We start from the raw sequence: 20,058 nt of genomic DNA on the forward strand, positions 1-20,058 counted from the left end.
CTTTTAAAAAACAATTCGATGTTGTTTTCTAAAATAAGAATATAGTTGCGACTTTAGAATATTCTCCATTTAATTTTGTATTTTAATTTATTCTTAAAAATAGTTTTCATGCTTATATTTTGAATTATTTTTATATTTATATAATTATTTTTTAAATCAGTTTTCATAAAACAAATAAAAACAATAAGAAATATGAAATTATGTTTTCAAAAAACACTTCCATTTAAAACAAGTTCTTAAAAACCTTACTTTTTATCAAAAAAAATATTAAATTTGTTTTCCACTCTAAAAAAATAGTCATAAAAGGTTTTCAAACTATCTCAGCTCTTAATTTAGAGTCAATTCGATATGGTAATTTTAGAAAATGTTTTTAGTTTAAAATGTGTTTTTGAAAAAACATTAATTATTTAATAAAATTTTAGAAATACTTTAAGAAAATTTTAAAATCATTTATAATGTTTTATAAAGAAACACTTCATAAGTAATTCTTATAAAAACGCTTCATAAGAAAATACTATAAATAAAAACACTTTTAAATACACTCTTAAGAGTGTTTTTGAGAGTGATTATGAAAATTTTTAAGAATTAAAAATATTAAAAATACTTTCTAAAATCACTACTAAATGAGTTCTTATGAGTCAATTTGACAGTGATTTTAGGAAGCGTTTTTATTTTAAAATTAGTTTTTTTATTTAAAAAATAAGTGTTTAGCAAAATTTAGAAAACATTTTAAAATTTTGAAAAATCACTTATGATATTAAAAAACCACTTAAAAAGTATTTTCCAAAAAAATATTTTACAAGTGATTTTTCTAAAAACACTATTAAAAAAAATACTTCCACAAAAAAAATCTTAAATAAAAATACTATGGAACGCACTTTCAATAAATAAAAATATTATGTAACGTAATTTTAGAACTCGTTTGATAATGATTTTAGAAAGCACTTTTAATATTTTTAATACTTGAAAAATTTTATCATTCAAATATTAAACGACTAAAAAACGTTTTGTAAAATCACTATCAAATACAATCGTAGTGATTCAAGATTAAAGGCACATCATATTTTCTTTACGAGAGGAAGGGTACGAACCTAAGGACAAGAACCAAGAGGAGTGCCAGGCAGCCATGATATCTTGATGACAGTGAATGAATCACGAGATTCATGGATTGATGGAATGAGTTGTACGAGACGAGAATGATCACAAGGAGTCGTGTATAAGTTGAAGAAGCTTTGGCTCCCTTTTGCTTCCAACATTGTCTCCATTCCACACAGCCAAATCACGTACCCAACTCATTCACATGTGTGCCCATTAATCATTACAACAAAACAATTTACTCCATAGTCCATGCACATACTCTGCTCCCCTCCTTTTGTCTTTTCCCTTGCATAAAAATTGCTTACCACTCCACCTAGGGTTTTTGGTTTTTCTTTCTTGGATTCTAGGGTTAGGGTTGGGGTTTTTAGGGTTAGCTTTCCCGTTCATTGTAATTTCTTTTCCGAGGTTTCATTCATTTTCATAGTCTCTATGTCATAGGGTTTTGATGTTACTCGATATTCTCGTTTGAACCACGTTCATGTATGAACTTTTGGAGTTTACTATTTCTCTTTCGAAAAGTCAATAGAAATGAAAATTGTTTTTTATTTTTAAAATCGAAAGTTAAAAATAATGATTTGTAAATCGAACCTTTTAGGGTTTTGGCTTTATTCATGTTGATTTTTATTTGTTTTAAATTAAAAACTATGATATTAAAACTTAAGGCCTTGAACGTCTTGACCAATTGCTTTCACCCTTGTCTTTTTGCATAAGATTCAAGAGTTTTCAATTAAGAAAATAAAATATTCAAGGTGATTACTTTTTTACCTTTTATTTATTTATTTATTTATTTATTTTTTTAAGGTGGAAACACATGCACAATGACATCATTTCCATTTTTGGTACCACAATATGTCATCCTCCATTGAATCATACAAATTTACAGTCATCATATTGATGCATGCAGTGGACCTTTTCTTCTCTTGTCTTTTTTACTTGCCATCAAGTTGAGTTTCTTTTTTATTTTTTTATTTTTTTCCAAAAATTGCAACTATTGAAAAATCTAAATACCATGATTTAATATTGGGAAAATATTAAGCTGCAATATTTTTTATGCAATTAAAAATAAATAAATAAATAAAAGGAGAGAAAAGATACAAATTCAACATAGGTCAAGCTGGCATTTGTCTTGGCATGGCTGAAAAACCCTAGCTATGAATCATGTACAATAAATACAAAAAATTAAAAATTAAAAAATTAAAAAAAAAAATCATCACCCATCATTAAAAAGAGAATTCCAAAATGCATGTGAGTTTTTGTGCAAAAATAATGCGAGGATGTAATTTAATATATATCAAAGACAAATGATTTTGTCACACTATGCTTTTATACTATATAATTAATGAAGCTTAAGTTATTTTTAAGCTTTGATTATTAGGTTAGAGATTAGAGATGAGAGGTCTTAAAGGGGTAGATATAGTTGCCAAAAGGTTGGAGAGGGAGAGGATTCTTGTCTAGGTTCAGTTGATTGTCCTTATTCACATATTTTATAATGAAGAATGTAAGAGAAGGATGCTAGCTTTTTTATATCATACATTGAACCCAACTCTTAATGCTTATAGATTAAACCTATATAATGAGAATAAAATTGATGGGTAATTAAAATAATATCATATATATATTTCAAATTTTGAAAGGGGATAAGTCAAAGGTTTGATTGGTAATTGTTTTCTAGAATAATTTTTTAAGAACAAAAAATAAAAAAACACAATAATCAAAAAATATTTTTTGTTATTTGTTTTTAAGAATAGAAAAAAGGTATTTTCAAATAACATTTTTTCATTTATTTTATGATGATTGTTTAAAAAAATAATTATATAAACATGTAAAATAATAGAAAAAAAAAAGAATAAAATACCAGACATAATTTTTCTTTTTTTAAAAAAATTAAAAATATTTCAAGTTTTTTAACAGAATTTTATTTTATAAAACATTATAAAACTGTTTTCAAAAACCATTTTCAAAAATTGTTTTAAAAAACAGTTACTGCCAAGTTTCATTTATATTTTGATATGTTTTAAAAATCGTTCTTGTCTAGTCCAAAAACAAAAATCTGGTTAATATATATATCCCACAAAATATCAAATTTTCTCATATCCCAAACAAGCACCCTTTTGATTGGAATAATATCATTCAATGCATTAGAATCTCCTTAATTTTTTACAAGGAAAACTTTCAAATCTAAATAAAAGCCATGTATTCTACTCATGATTGGGATTCGAATCTATTAATTCTTCATTTCAAAAGGTTTAAATACTTACCACTAGATTATATCAAGAAGATTTGCTTTATTTTTGTCCCTCTAAAATAAATTTTAAAATCGATCTTGCCCCCTAAAGTGATTGTCTGTCCTCATTAATATTTATCGAGATTTAATACATACTTAGAGTATCGAAATAGAAAATGAAAAAAAAAAACCCATCCCATATTATCATTTACTAATACTTCTCATATACTTAATAAAAACTAAATCATTTGATTCTATAATATTATGATTTACTTTTATTCCCATTCTATTTTTGTCCCGTAATAATTGCACACTTGTTCTTTCTACCATTTTTATTGACTTGTTCACAATGAATTTTAATTTTTTTTTTTTTTTTTGAAAAGGATGTTATTATAATTTGAATTTGGATAGGATAAAATATCCTTTTGTTGAAGAGTATTGGTATTAATCATAGGAATCTCGTGAGTTGTTAGGAAAACTCACGTGAGTTGCTCTTTGGGAAAGTACATTCACATGCAAAAGTGTACAATGGGAACAAAATAGTTTTAAAGTATAAAGTCGAATGATAAGCTGCCTTTGTTTTGCATGCTGCATGCATTTGAAGAATCTCTTGTGATATTATAAACAACCAAGACAAATAAATTAATATTGTTTTGTTGGATATGCATCCAAAATAAAATTTAGCTCTGTCAAGACTCATTTTCAATAATTAAAAATAAATTTTTTTATTAAAATTTCAAATAAAGCAATAATAATATCACCTTGTTGAATTTTGAATTTGGAGTAATATTATATCATTGAACAAAGTAAAATATTTATAATTTTACAAAAATTTACTTTAGTGAACTTAAGTGTTGTACATAAAAAAATATATAAATTTACATTATGTTTTTTAAAAATTTTAAAATTTGAGATAATAATAATTTCGATCTCGATACCTTAGGGTCTATTTGGTATTAAAAAATAAAGTATTAGATATAAAAATTATTTTTTATACACATTTAAAAATATAAAAATATTAAAAATAATATTTTAAATTCCTAAACAGACTTTTATTTTATGAAACATCAAAAAATTTCAAAAACTATAATAAAAAATTGTTTCTCACAATTGTTTTAAAAAATAATTATCAAATAGGGTCTTAATTTTTTTTAAATAATTTTTAAAACCGTTATTTTTTTTAATGTAAACTTATAAGAGTTCTCGAATCCCATACAAAAAACCTATTACTATTTTCTGATTTTAAAAGTGTATCCTCACGATACTTTAATAATCAAATTAACTGTTTTCTTCTTCTTTTTTTCATTAAAACTTCATGTCATTAAATTAATTTCAATATCAAGAACTCATGGAATTATTTCTTAGGCCATATTTTGTCTATGAATCAATCTGAAAAGAAAATATATTTTGAAAAATTTATGATATGAAAATAACTTTACTCTGCATAAAAATAAATTTAAATTATATCTTTTGAAAGATAATTTGAAGAAGTTATCATCTTTTCTATAATTCGGAGAAAAAAAAAAATCAAGTTTGTACTAAAAGAAATAACATCGAAGGAGGGGTCACCATCATGAAGTAAATACAAAGAAATGAAGTAAATACAAAGAAATGAGAGGGTCACTTTCCATCTGGTCATGAGCTGTGAGCGTGCAAAGAAGAGTTCCATTCTTGACAGCTATATTTCTTTGTTTTCTTCCTTCCCCACAACCCTTTTTTTCAACTTGGAAGCAAAATCATTAAGATTGATTTTCTTTTTCTTTTTTTCTTTTTTTCTCATAGGTACATTGAATCATTATTTGAATCAAATAAACATTTTTTTAAGGAAAACCTAAAATATAAATTATATATAACACCTTATCTACCCTTCATTTTTCACTCAATTCAAATTCATCGATAACCAAATTTTACCACTACTTAAAATGTGTTTGATAGTGATATTAGGAAACGTTTATAATATTTTTAACATTTAAATAATAAAAAATTTCAAATATTAAAAATTTTAGAAACGCTTTCTAGAATTACTATCAAACAGATTATTAGTTTATAATTCTGGTTTGAGTGTGACCTCTATGGTATTGACTATGATAAAAAGATCTCACATAGAGGGAAGGAAAATGCTATCTTATCATGATAGTTGGTATTTATAAAATAAGGAATTTAAATCGTTCAATATGATCTAAATTGTCAATTGAGAGTACCAATGAACGTATATAAAAGTACAAACAAACAAAATTAAAGTATAAATAATAAAACTTAAAAATATATAAATGACATCACTAAATTGATGGTGCCTTTTTAGATAGGTACCGAAAAAGTACGTTTCGGTATTATAGTTGGATCAAAGAGAAAAATGATTGAATCAAATAGGAGCAGGACGACATGGAGTCACCTCCCACAGCCAACTTATGCTGGACAGTTCAGAATTCTTCACGTTTCTTGTGGGATGATCTATGAGAGGATGAGATGGTTGCGTTTCGGCTCAATCTCTTGCTTTGGGGCGCAACCATCCCAAGCCCTACAAAATATGGAGCTTTGGTGAACTTGGAAAAAGACCTTTCTCCAAGTTGTGGGCTTGCCACCTAAGTTCTACTTATCCATGAGGCTACAACACAACGCTCAAATAGAAGAAGCCACATGAATATCAGTGAATCGAAACGATAAGCTGCCTACTCCTGGTTTACCCTTGGCAAAAAACCAGGCAATCCCAACTGTCAGAGTATCATGCGTCTGTTTTTTGACAGTCTTAACAATCACTGGGTTAATTCGATATAGAAATCGAGTTTAGAGTAGGATGATATTTACATGAAAGGATTGCATGGTAATTCATATTGATTGGATATGTTCATGTTGCATCAAAGTTTAAATATTCTACTAAATATGTTAATTCGAACACGACATGAATAACGATCAAGTGTCATACGTCATGTAACCTATTTAACTCGTTTGATAATTAGATTTTTCTATTTAGTAATTAGATTTTTCTATTTAGTAATTAGACTAATATGCTTGTAACTCAATTGACATATTTATTCAAAATTAAATTTAAAATTATTTCAAATATGAGTTCAATATTTTATACCTATAATTAGATTAATTAATACGATTATTAAATAAATCAATTTAGATCAAATTCATATTATGTATATTGAGTAAAAAACAATCTATTTATCAAATGGGATAATATAGATTGATATAAATTTAGACGAAAGACGTGTTAAATTTGAATCGTGTTGACGAAGCCTATCAAACTTTATCACCCATACAAAACAGATAACCAACCCCAATTCAGAGCTTATTACTCGCATTGATGTGGGACTTTGTCTGACTTGCAAGAAATATCTCTCATCTAGTATGACAAAATTACATGAATCTTGCCTCTGCCCAGTGGTCAAGGAGAGGCATGGATGGGCAAACACGGAGTGAAACTATGGGCCTGTTTGTTTAGTGTTTTCAAGAACTGTTTTCTGTTCTTGAAAACAAAAAACACCAAAAACTCGTTTGGTTGAGAGAGTCGTTTTTGTTTTTGTTGTTCCCCGTGTTCTCAAAATGGCACTGTTTAGAGAACAACAAAATGTTGTTTTCCCTGTTTTTCTACTGTTTACATAACAAAATTAAACAACAAAAAACTCATCTGTTCTCCGTGTTTTTTTTTTCTTCCCGTTCTCGTCTCTTCTCCTCTCCAGCACAGTCGCGCGGCCTCTTCTTGATTTTTCCCGTTTCTCGGTTTTGATTCAAGTTCGTGAAATTTAAATCCAATGGCACAATAGCAAAGAGACCCCTAAAACGGATCCAGAAAACACAGGGAGCAAAAGAAAATCAATTTTTTTGGTTTTCTTTGGGGGTTTTGCATGAATTTTCTCGGAAATCAAACGAGGATGAATTTTCCCGGAAATTGAATGGGGCATGGATTTTCTTGGGAATCAAACGGAGGTTGAAAAAAAATAATAATAACACGATTAGATTAGTACCTGCGAGGATTGAGAGTGGCAGAGTGAGAGAAGGGCTTTTTTTAGGGATTTTTCCGGCTGGAGGGCAACTTCAGAAAAGGGCTTCTTGATGGCAGAGTGAGAGGGTTTTTTTAGGGATTTTCTCGGCTGGAGGGCAACTTCAGAAAAGGGCTTCTTGATGGCAGAGTGAGAGGGCTTTTTTAGGGAGAGGGCAACTTCAGAAAAGGGCTTCTTGATGCCCGAGTGAGAGAAGAGGGTGGCATTTTGAATTTTAGTTTTAGTAGAGATAAAAAAAAAAATTAACAAACCACGAGAACAATTTTATCTCCAATATGCTATAATTTTTAATAAAATTAAAGATTAAATAAAAACCAATTAATAAAAATGATTTTATTATGTTTGATTTATTTTAAATATATATATTTTTTATTTTAAAATTAATAAAATAAATAATTTTTTAATTTAAATGAACTATATATCTAAAAATTATTTATAAATTTATAATATAAATTACTTGAAGAAAATATTTTATTAATTAGAAAAGAAAAAAAAACATCTTTCAAATGTGTTTTTTGTTTTATTTGTTCTAATTCTTTTTTTATTAACTCAACCAAACATGTTTTTTTTGTTTTTGAGAACAAAAACTGTTTTTCAAAATTCAGTTCCCAAACACAATTTTTTTTTTAAAAACATCAAAAACTGTTCTTAAAAACTATTCTCAAAAACTGTTTTTCAGAACAATTTTCAAAAACAGTAACCAAACAGGCCCTATGTTTTTGAATTTCCTTCTATCATACAAGCTAAAAGCACTCATCACATCCACGTTTTCTCTAGCCATTATTTTAACCCTTTCGTATTTATAGTCATGGCTTAGTTAGAAGCAAGAAAAAAAATATCGGGATATATCGTCGATATATTGTGTATCGGAAAAGGTAGATATGATATATAGGTAAAATATATCGTTTGATGGAAATATCGATAAATATCGGTGATACAAACAAAATATTGACCCTAAGTAGGAAAAAATCGTTGAAATTTCGGAGATATATTGGAGATATATTGGATATATCAGAGATATATCAGTGAAAAATCAGTAAAAAATTAAATTATTATAAATAAGTTAATTTTAATTATCTTATAATTTATTTTGTATACTAATTAAATATAAAACAAATATAAAATTATAAATAAAATTATCAATATTTTTAAATAAAAATATTTTGTATCAAAATGTACCAATATTTTAAACTAAAAATCATAAATATATTTAAATTAACAATTTTATTTTATTTTGATATTGAGGTGTAATAATAGTATATTGAGAATAAATTAACTTAGTACATTTTTAAATTAATATAACATTGAATTTAAATTAATACATTTTTACAATTAATTAATATATTTTTCATAGAGGTAAGTAAATTAACTTAATATAGTAATATATTTAAATAATATAATTAGTATATTTGTAATAATTTAACTTCATAATAAGTCTACACTTACAAAATTCATATTTCTTATCAGCCAGCACTATATAATTAAATTTAATATCGCAAATCATATCATACATATATTAATTTTTTCAACAAAACAACTTTAAAATGTCTATTATACTTATAATTTCATTTTTAAGAGTTTTTTCATACATTTTCATAAGTTTTGATGAATTTTTGGTCTATCGATATTTTGTGTCAAAATATCCATCGATATATCTCTGTTATATCCGTAAAATCCAAGTACCGATATATCCATGATTACCGATATTTTTATCATTGGTTAGAAGTAAAGGCTTTGCTCTCTTACCAACCAGAAAATTATTCGATATTAGAGACAGAGTTCGGTTGAATACCCAATCCTTGCACATGCCACATGCAACTGTATATCCTATCAAACTAGCGATTGAAGGAGATCGATAGCTTGATAGCCGGGTATACATTGTGCGTCCATATCCTGACAGTTTAAACTTAGATCAACCATTAGCTTGATAGCCGGGTATACATTGGGGATCCATATCCTGACAGTTTAAACTTAGATCAACCATTAGCTTGATAGCCGGGTATACACTGGGGATCCATATCCTGACAGTTTAAACTTAGATCAACCGTTAGCTTAACATGAAAACAGGGTTATATTTAACTGGAAGTATCGAGTTTGACCATCTCTTAATACTTATTGTAACTACAGTTTAAACTCTTAGGAAAGTTGATAGTTTAACAGAGTTATTTTATCTACTCCAAACATATAGTTGTCAGTGTAAAGCAGCCAGGTTGTTTGCCTAATGTTTCCTCTTGCCCAAGTGTTGGTAACTACTGCCTGGAAATGGATCATTTGATAGCTACAGAAAACAAATTTAACACCCTAGAGACTTTCATTTTCATACAGTATTCCCTCCCTTGGGCAAGTTAGCATAAAGCAAACTTTTACAAGTTCCAAGTTTTTGTCACTGCTGAACATCAAAGAAGAAAAATGAGCAATCCATTGAGCTCTAAATATCAACTTTCATGGCTAAGTTTGGGGGGAATTATCTTGCTACAATCTGTAAGTGTCACCAGCTCCCTCTTTTCGACATACTCCTCCCTACTGGGAAAACAGTTCTCTATATCCCGGGTGCAAGTCATTAATCTGATTGTGGCTCTGGAGACTGGAAGGCTCTTCGAATGGTTTCCAAGTGCAGCAGCAGACCGCCTTCCTCCATGGACGATACTGTTGATTGGTTTGTCGTTTGGATCAGTTGGTTATGGAGTTCAATACTTGTACATAGCAGACAAGATCCATACCCTATCTTACTGGCAAGTGTTTCTACTATGTCTTCTAGCTGGAAATAGCATTTGTTGGATCCAAACTTACTGCTATTTTGCAGCTGTTACAAACTTCAACAAACACAAAAACATAGCTGCGCTAATTTCATGCTACTCTGCCTTAAGCAGAAAGGTATACACATCTTTGGTTGAAGGAATTCAGGGGAGGATTGGCTTTGAAAATCCAAGCACCTGTCTCCTCTTGAATTGCCTTGTCCCGGCTTCAGTTGGGCTGGTAGTGGTACTCATAGTTGGCTGTTCCAAGCTCACAGAACATACAGAAACAGACATCTTTCCAATTGCATTTTCCATAGCTGTTGCAACAGGAGTATATGCTATGCTTGGAAACACAGTACAGCCTATAAAAAACATGTCCCCGCAGTTACAAGTAGTGACTTTCATGTTGGTGATAATGTTACCTATAGCAGTGCCACTGGTGAAGGCTGCTCACTGGCTCATAATAGGGAGATGGCGCTCTAAGATCATACCTGAGCTACCTTGTGTTGTTACCACAGCAAATTGTATTACTGTCATCAAAGGAATCGACAACATGAATGAAGAAGTAGGAGAAGATGGCAAGAGGGCAGGGGTAAAGGTCAACGAAGGTATGGAAAAGGTGGGGAAAGTTAAGCTGGGAGATGAGCATGGGGTGAAAAACATCATGATGAGTTTGGATTTCTGGCTGTTTTTCTGGGTGAATGCATGTGGGCCTATGCTGGGACTGGTTTATGTAAACAACCTTCGGCGAATCTCTGAATCTCATGGCAATTATGAAGTCTCATCTCTATTGGCAGTGTCCTCTACATCAGGCTTCTTTGGGAGGATTTTCTTAGTTTTGTTTGAGGAGTACACAAGGTATGGACATTTCCCTATTGCTTCAGAATAGGAAATAATCCAATAGATAATCCGAACCATCCTAATTTAAGCAATTTGCTGTGAAATAGTATTCAACAGATCAAGTCTCCATAGTCATCCAATTGAGCTCACTTCCAACTATTCTGCAACTCAATTGATTAAATTGTTCAAAACATTAACAGATCGACTCTCTGTTTCAGGAGAAGGTCAATATTATCCAAACCAGCATCAATAGTGCTCATGATGATTCCCATGCCTGTATCTTTCTTCTTGCTTATCAACGGCAGCAAAACAGGCTTATACATTAGCACAGGCATCCTAGGAGCCTGTTCAGGAGCCATAAGAGCCACAACTGCATCCACAATTTCCGAGCTGTTCGGGCCCCAGAATTCAGTTGTAAACCAAAACATTGTCCTTACAAACATTCCCATAGGTACTCTGCTTTTTGGTTACTTGGATGTTATCAATTATGAAACTGGTGGTGGTGGGAATTATGGGATATGCAAGGGATTTGAATGCCATCATAAAACCTTCATCATCTGGGGATCCATTTCCTCCATTGGGACAATTCTAAGCTTTATTCTGCACCTTCGAACACGGAAGTTCTATTCTTAGAGATGATAGATGTTACTTTGAATTGCCAATTTTTTTGTTTTTGTTGGATAACACCGTGTAGTCATATAAATATAGTTTATATGCTGCCAAGTGCTTTCACCAAGAGGTGGCCCCAAATTCTCTCTCAATCCGCATTATTCAATACATATCTCAAGTCAGGTACATAACCCATAGCTTTAATCTTCTCTCTCAACTCTTCTAACTTGACATATATCTCCTTTTTTTGTGGATGTTGCTGATCTCCAGAGTAGAATTTGTGGACTCTACCTTTCACAGAAATCCAGCTGTATCCTGGTTCCTTTTTCACTCCTTGGTCTCTCATTACATTTCTCAAACTAAGGCCATCTTCATAACTCCCTGTCTCAATGTATGTATTGGATAAAAGAACGTACGTAGCTGAGTACTCTGGCCGAATGGAAAGGATCTTCCTGGCAGCTATCTCTCCCAACTCAACATTGCCATGGACCCTACAACCTCCCAACAGGGTTTGCCAGACCATTTCATTTGGCTCCATTGGCATTTTTCTTATGAACTCCATAGCATCATCAAGGCGGCCCACACGACCTAAGAGATCAATAATACAAGCATAATGTTCCATCTCTGGAACCACACCATAACCATCTTCCATTTGTTGAAAATAGAAAAGGCCTTCCTCTACCATACCCCCATGACTACAAGCGAACAGTACACACAATAAGGTAACAGCATTGGCCTTGATGCCTGACAGCTCCATCCTCCTAAAGAGTTGAAGGGCATCTTCCACCAAACCATGTTGAGCGTAACCTGATATTATGGCAGTCCATGAAACAATATCAGGGTTAGAAATCTTGTCGAAAACCTTTCCTGCCTCAGTTATACTACCACATTTGGCATACATGTCAATCAGAGCACTTTCTATGCATTTTTCGGTGTCCAGGCCAGCCTTGCAGAGAAGACCATGAACTTGCCTCCCATACTCAAGAAAACAAAGGCTAGCACATGAAATCAGCACACTGGAAAAGGTAAACTGATTGGGTGCAAACCCTTCTTCTCTCATCAGACAGAAAGTGGCCAGTGCTTCCTCCCCTAAAGAAGACTGAGAGTAAGCAGTCACCAGGGTTGTCCACGAGACTATATCTCTGTCTTCCATCCTGTCGAAAACCTTCCTTACATCTTCAAGAAACCCACATTTGGAATATGCATCAGCAATGGCATTGTTAACGCTAACAACCATCAAATCAAGTCCACACTTCAAAACCATCCCATGAACTACCCTCCCAAACTGCAAACTTTTTGAAGCAGCTATTGCATTGAAGACACTACAATAAGTGTAAAGGTCTGACGTTATGCCATTTTGACACATTTGAACATAGAGTTCCAAAGCTTCTTGGCTACACCCAGACTGTGAGTAGCCAGAGATCATTGCATTCCATGGTGTATTCACTCCACAATTAATGAAATTTGTGTCAAAAACACTTCTTGCATCATGTAAGGACCCACATTTTGAGTACATATCAATTAGTGCAGTTCCCACTAGAACATTACCCTCCATACCTAATTCAGAGGCACAATTTTGAACTTCTTTTCCCATATTAACATCAACTAACTTCCCAACTGCCTTCGAAACACTAACAAGTGTGTACATATTTGGTGTACATGCTCCATTCTTCATTCTTACAAAAAGATCAAATGCTTCTAAGTGAAGACCATTTGACGTACATCCTGATATCATGGCATTCCAAGAGACTTGATTATGTTCTGTCATCATGTTGAACACCCAATATGAATCCTCTATACTCCCTAACTTTGCATACATGTTAAGAAGAGATGTACTAACAAAAATATGAGTTGCAAAGCCTCTCATAACTATCTGGGCATGTACCATCTTACCCAATTCAAGAGAGTCTAGACCAATACATGACTGGATGATTGCAGAATATGCAAATTTATCTGGCAAGATCCCATGATTCAACATCTCGCAGAAAAACTTGAACCCATCAAAAAACAACCCATGCTCCGTCGATCCTACAATCATGACGGTCCAAGAGAATACATTTCTCTGTGGCATTTCATCAAACACACCACAAGCTGCCCTAAATTCTGAACATTTTGAATACACATGAGCTACATGGTTAAACAACACCATTAAATCCTTATCTTCAAAATTGGATTTTAACACAAGCCCATGAACCGCTTTTGCTTCTCTTATAGATCCTTTCTCTGCACAATCGCGTAATACATCAATCAAATCTTGGACTTGAGTTTGCTGGTAAGTTTCACTAATGCCAATTGACTCTGGACGGTTTCTTCCAACAACAATCTTAGATTTTTTGGCTGTTTGAGATGGTACACTTACAGCCAAACTTCCAGTCTGCAAAAAATTTTCGGTTTCAACATCATAACTAGAATATGATTTAGACCTACAAATAAACAAGATCCCCTAACCTAACCAGAACAACCCAGTCAATTTTCTGAACAGTTCGCTATAAAAGAAGCAAACCATTTGAGAGAGATTATCTTACTCTATTGTTGGAAACAGCAGTTGGCAATTCAAACAGGGGCAGTTGAGAAGCACTGAGTTTCATGGAGAAAGTCATTTTTGTGTCCAATTCTCAATGCAACTACAGCTAAAGATGCGAAGAAGGAAAACAAATTATACACAGTAAACTTCAGTTCAACATCAAGCAGTTCAAAAATTGCTCAAGAACCAGTGAATGAAAACAATAAACAAGATATTATGTCATAATTGCATCTAATTATCAAAGAATAATGAAGAAATGGATTCAAATTCAACCAACCTTCAGTTGCTGAACCAAACCCAGAATTCTTTTTGAACCAAACCAGAGGAAGAAACTGCAAAAACCAGGTATTGGTTAGGATTACAGTTTGAAAGTGAAAATTATCAGAGGAGATGAGAAGTAGAAACCCAAATTCCTTATCCAGAATAAGTGTGGAGCTCACCAACATAAATCTGCATAGCTAGTAGCCCACTCCCAAGCACAGGTCAAGGATGGCATTTCTATCCTTATATTTATCAATGTAAAATTGAGGCTCTTAAAATTAGAAAAATATTAAAACTAATTTTTTGTATTTTTTTTTTTCTTTAATTTCTCATGAAAAATATTATTAAATGGGATCATAAAAAATTTGGGTATAGTTTAGGATTCCTGGTTGACCAAAAAAGGGGAAGGTTAATTTTGTAATTTACCTATTCAAATAAAAAAAATATGAAGAATTTTGTAAATGTATTTTCCAGTTTTATGGGCCTCTGGCCTATGATAATGACAAGCCCAGCCCAACTTTCTCAAACCGAACCGGCCCCATTGGAACCACACGAGCTTTATGAGATCGACCCTAGAGAAGGCCGGCCTAGGGTTATTACACCCAGTGCGTACGGTATCAAGGAGCAAACTCCATAGCTTTGGCGGCCAAAGAAGTGAGATGGGGAAGAAGGCGAAAGGGTCCCGAAAGGGGAAGAAGGCGTGGAGGGCTAACATAGGCACGGATGACATCGAGGACTTCTTCGAGAAATCCACCAAGGACGCTCTCTCCGGCGGCTCCCTCGCCGCCGTGCCCAGCGACTCCCTCTTCTTCGTCGACAAGTCCAGTGGTATTGTTCTTTTTCCTGTTTGGTGACCTAGAAAACGTAGGAAAATGAAGGAAAAGGTAGTATCCAAATTTCACATTACGGTGATTTGGTTTCTGCAAAATAGATAACTCAGCTCCACTAAGCCTTATGGTTGTGTGAGGTTGAGTCTCTTTTTCAGTTCTATTTAGGGTTTCATTTTTTTGTTCTTTTTGTGGTTTGGTGGCCGGTTCGTATGTAAACAGTTACTTTTCAATTTAGATGAAATAGAAGATTTTGTGTTTTTTGGTTTCAAATGATGAGAACTTGACCTCAGCTTAGTTTCATTAAGCTCACTTGAGTTGAGGTTACTCTTTCCTCAGGTCCCAATTAGTAATGAGAATTCGAAGATTCAAGGTGACTGTTGCAATACATGAAAATTGGAATTAAGTAGGGGTTGAATTGACTTGACTGTTGCAAGATTCCAACTGAAATGGATAGTTTTTATGATAAGGATTTAGGATTGGGAATAGAGGACACAGTGGCGAGTTTTATTTCACTTCTTTTTCTTATTTTCTTTGTTTTGCTCTGTAAATGATTGGATATATTCCCCATTTCAGATCTTTCTGTGAAAAGGAAAATCGAAAAGCATAGGGAAAAAGTACTCCGTAGTGATAGTGTACTTCAAAGGAACGCCTTTGTTCAACCAGTTCCATCTTCAACCAAGAAGAAATCAAATACAAAAAGAAAGGAAAGTCAAATTTCAAAAGAACCTGCTGAAGATGGTCCTGAGGTAAGCAATTTATTTAACCGAAAAAGGAAAAGGTAGAAATGTTTGTTCAGCTAATGGGTGGAAGGGACTGATTATATGTTTTTAATTTATATGTTCTCAGGGTGAGAATGTTTCAGATTCTGGCATGGTTGACATATGGGATGAGGAAGGTCTCTTGAATTTCATTCTTCTTGTTCTTTTCTCTCGCCCTTTTTTTATTTTTTAGTTTTTGGTGGTTATTTTGATATCACATGCTTAATATGGGTTGTCTTTGATACTTTTGCAGGTCAACAGGACACCAAGAAGAAAAAGGTAATCATTGTTATTTGTGATTTAAATTGAAATGTGGTTTTTCAATTCTTGTGTGCTTTTGTTATAAAATTGGCCATGGTTGGAATGACACACACTGGTATGCCATTATGCGAGCCCAACTCGTTAGAAGTTCATATATGGGGCATCTGTTGTTGCTTTTTTGTAAACATGGAACCACAAGGCAGTGATGTGCTCATCGTAGATATTGGTTAGGGTTTTGTAATTAGTGTGGAATTTAAATCATCTTATTTGCTTCTTTTTTTCTTTTAATTTTAAATCCTTCATGTTTCAGCATGGATGGAGTTACAATAGAAAATGGGAGTGGTCCCTAGATACTGGTAAAATTTTAAATGGTGGCCTTGTGTGAAAATTTAAAACTAGTGTGCCATTAGTCACAGAGATGGAACTAATTTATAAATGGCCCTATTGTCCTTGATGGATTGTTACATTCAATTGCTATGTGAAAAAGCATGGAGCCGTATAATTTGATGGACCCACCATTGTAATGGGTTAAAAAGATTCTAGATATCTTTAATGCTGGTCAGATGATAATTTAGTTACTTGAAATTTTTGTCAGATATCCAAGCCTTCGCTCATTCCAGCAGTAGAAGTTGAGCAACCTGGATGCTCATTCAATCCTTCGTTTGAAAGTCATCAGGTTAGTTCTTGATATCTGATTCAGCCTTTACATAAATAACCTATTTGTATTTGTTACTTTACACTAAATATACTCCATTCATGTACCTTGTCAATGCAGGATTCATTGGCTCATGCCGTTGCGGATGAAATGCAGAAAGTCTATCAAAATGAGTTGGGACCCCAGCCAGTTCCATTAACTGTTACTGGAGGAGCTGTTGATGAAGAAGATGTGAGTCTCTTTGTTCCTTTAATCATTTGGAATTGTGCTAAAATGTATTTTGATTTATCGTTTTCAATATACCTCAAGAAGCACTCTGAAGTAGCCCAAAATTTCACAGATGTATTTTATTGAGGTGGATGATGGAAGTGATGATGATCAGAATGGGGAGAAGCTGTTCGATAATGAGGATACTGCACAAGAGAAAAGGTCTGTTTTAAGTTGTTGGTTTTTGCTATCATCACCAACTGAATGACTTATTTGAATGGATAATTCAGTTACCTTAGTGTGTATTAGAAGAAAAATTAGGCAGTTGAACAATTCAGCTGTACCCATGGACTAAGACTTAATTATGCCAAGTTTGTATGTTTTTTGTTGTGTCAATATGAGGGCCCTTCATATGCTTGTCAGATGCATTTTAGGACCCATGTTCATGTTTATCAGTGGGTAATTTTCTTTTGTTGCGCTATGACTAGTGCTTAGATCTGTACGCCTTACTGTCATCTCATTTATGTAGGCTACCATTGCTTGAAGATTCTCAAAGATCCTCATGTCATTCTTATCATTTGTGAATCCTATTTTTTTCTTCCACACTCAACCTGTAAGGGGAATTCACTTCTTCTCTAACGTAAAAATCCACTGGCCTGCTCCTCAGGACAAGGGGAGAACCACATATTCCCCACTCAAGAGCCATGCGTTGGGTAAGCTATTGTCTTGAACCTGGGACCTCCTTTGTCCCTGAGCAGGAGTATTGAGTTGCCTCTGTGGTTCATAAGAGGAATTCATACTTCAAGAATCAAGATTGTGTCTTTATTTACTTCAGAAAATCTTCTATGCGTCAATAAATTGTGTAAATGTAGGAAGTTCTAAAGAGGCCATTTTTATGCTCTTGACAGCACTGCTTAGATATCATTTATGAAGGTCATTGCCAATCACATTTTTCTTGCATGTATACCTCAAGTAAGTTGATTGTACAAATTTTTCTAAAAATTTGTGCTTGTGGCTGTCGTTCCATCTGCATCTTAAGTTTATAATTATGTGGTTCAATAGGGTTTAATGGCAGGTTAGACTTGGGTTTCATAATCTTAGGTCTGAGGCTGGACCTCTTTGTATGGGCAGAAGGTCTATCTGGCTAGGGTAGGGCATATGCAGAGCTCCCATGTTCAAACTGTCTTTGTTAATGGGGGTTGCTGCTGCTTCTTATTTTATTTTGTTTATTTATTATTTATTTTTGGTTTGACGTAACTCCTAATTAGTACCCAGTAGTCTAACTAGGAAGCTAGCATCATGAGACTGTGAGTGAATAAATGTGTTTTGTGGCTTTTTAGACTACCTTGGAACTTCTTGGTGGGGGCATTCAAATATGGCCTGAGATATGAAAATATCCACAGAATATGGTATTGTGAGTTTCACACTGAATTGTCATGCTGCAGGTCCTCTAAAATAAAGAGGGTGACTCGAGTTGAACTGAATAGGAGAGCTAGGTCCAAGAAACTGCTGAGAGCAGAAGCAGAAGCAAAAAGGGTGGAGGCACTCTCAAAAGAAATTGACTGGTATAGTGACATGGCCACTTGAACAAATATTTATTTCAATGGAGGTTATGTGCTAAACTTTGTTTGGTTCTGCTGGTTGTAGCTTACCAGATATAATTCAAGAAATAGCCAAAGAAGACGAGGAGAAGCATAAAAGGCATCAGAGGCGGATTGTAGCTAAACAAGATAGACTCAAATCTCGTCCTCCACGTCTAGGGAAGCACAAGTATGTATCATTTCTTGTTAAAGATATTATATACCTTGACCTATCTGTTCTCTTTTTATCATTTATTGCTAATTGGTTGTGGGCATAGTTATTACTGTGATACATGCAAATTTCCAGAGTTGATGAAAAAACCAATTACATGTATCATTCTCTATACCCTAGCTTTGGTTTGTGGCTCCAAAATTCCAAAGTTAAAAGCAAGAGAAATACTTCTTGAAAAAACCCAAATATTTTGTATCGTATTTCCATTACTACAATCATAATCTTCTGTAAAGCAGATATGACATGTATCATTCATTTCAGATTTGAGCCTGCCCCAGTTCAAGTCCTATTGTCTGAAGAAATCACTGGATCCCTCCGAAAGCTCAAGGTCAGTGAAGTTCCCTTCCTTCTCTTTCATCTCTCTGTCTTTGTTTACTATTAACAGTCAGAGCTCCCATTCTGCTGTGTTACTCACCTTCCTAACTGGAGAACCTCACTGTTCCTTTTAATTGTGTAAAGGGCTGTAGCACCCTTGCAAGGGATCGGTATAAGAGCCTGCAGAAAAGAGGATTGCTTGTACCGACTGCTAAGAAGAGCAGGTCAGCCGAGTTTCCCTCTCATCATCTCTCTGCTCAATATATGCCCTAATAAAATCCATCTGATCTGGGATGCAACGTAAATACTGTTTAATCTCATGGATTTGTATTTTCACAGGAAATAAGGCACCATTCTCCCTTGGGCGTCTGCTCGGTTTTCGGTCGTATGGGAGGCTTGGGAAGAATGTGGCCCTGGCTCCATGGAGGAGGAGCCATATTAAGAAGCTGAAGATTTTGCCCAGTGTTTTTATGTTAATACTCGATGAAATTGGTAATGATATTAGAATCAGCCCCAACATCAACTTCTACTTTGAGGGAGTATAATGTATCCTCCTCATAGCAACAAACTCTTTGAATTTTTTTTTGTTTTTTTGCTAAAAAAATATAAATATATACTTTTAATAATTTTATTTTTCTTTCATTATTTCTAAAATCAAGCTTATCTATTTTCTGAACGCCCCAACCAACATTGCTAATCAAATATTATATGGCTCCACCAAGCAATGTGAATGATTGGATACATTTCTTGTTTCAACAACACTCTTTAAGAGAGAATTTTTGGCTTAGCAAGGGATGTATCTATTGACCCTAAAATCCTGCAAGATATAAGAATGACATTGTGTTTGCGGAAGAGGGTGATTGTCATATACATATTAGATAGAGAAAAAATGAAAAAGAAAAAAAATTCTCTCGGAATA

At 33.1% G+C, this 20,058-nt stretch overlaps 3 protein-coding genes across 3 annotated transcripts; 2 read left to right on the forward strand and 1 right to left on the reverse strand.

The window, feature by feature from the left end:
- Positions 1–9,478: 9,478 nt before the first annotated feature.
- On the reverse strand, positions 9,479–14,536 carry LOC117928503 (putative pentatricopeptide repeat-containing protein At1g56570). Its single transcript, XM_034848379.1, has 3 exons — positions 14,481–14,536; positions 14,318–14,372; positions 9,479–13,890 (listed from the first exon to the last, which is right to left on the reverse strand). The coding sequence occupies exons 1-3, from the start codon at positions 14,534–14,536 to the stop codon at positions 11,665–11,667; spliced, it is 2,337 nt and encodes a 778-aa protein (XP_034704270.1). The 3' UTR covers positions 9,479–11,664.
- Positions 9,739–11,561, forward strand: LOC117928502 (protein NUCLEAR FUSION DEFECTIVE 4-like). The gene is made up of 2 exons (XM_034848378.1): positions 9,739–10,925; positions 11,126–11,561. The coding sequence occupies exons 1-2, from the start codon at positions 9,739–9,741 to the stop codon at positions 11,538–11,540; spliced, it is 1,602 nt and encodes a 533-aa protein (XP_034704269.1). The 3' UTR covers positions 11,541–11,561.
- A 363-nt stretch (positions 14,537–14,899) lies between the features above and the next one.
- On the forward strand, positions 14,900–19,770 carry LOC117929406 (ribosome biogenesis protein NOP53). The gene is made up of 12 exons (XM_034849715.1): positions 14,900–15,129; positions 15,705–15,877; positions 15,978–16,026; positions 16,143–16,168; positions 16,746–16,826; positions 16,926–17,036; positions 17,146–17,234; positions 18,458–18,577; positions 18,660–18,782; positions 19,086–19,152; positions 19,284–19,363; positions 19,479–19,770. Exons 1-12 carry the CDS (start codon positions 14,961–14,963, stop codon positions 19,483–19,485), a joined length of 1,095 nt encoding a protein of 364 aa, XP_034705606.1. The 5' UTR covers positions 14,900–14,960; the 3' UTR covers positions 19,486–19,770.
- Positions 19,771–20,058: the final 288 nt, after the last annotated feature.

This window comes from Vitis riparia, chromosome 13, assembly GCF_004353265.1.
Source record: "Vitis riparia cultivar Riparia Gloire de Montpellier isolate 1030 chromosome 13, EGFV_Vit.rip_1.0, whole genome shotgun sequence".
Lineage (NCBI taxonomy): Eukaryota > Viridiplantae > Streptophyta > Magnoliopsida > Vitales > Vitaceae > Vitis > Vitis riparia.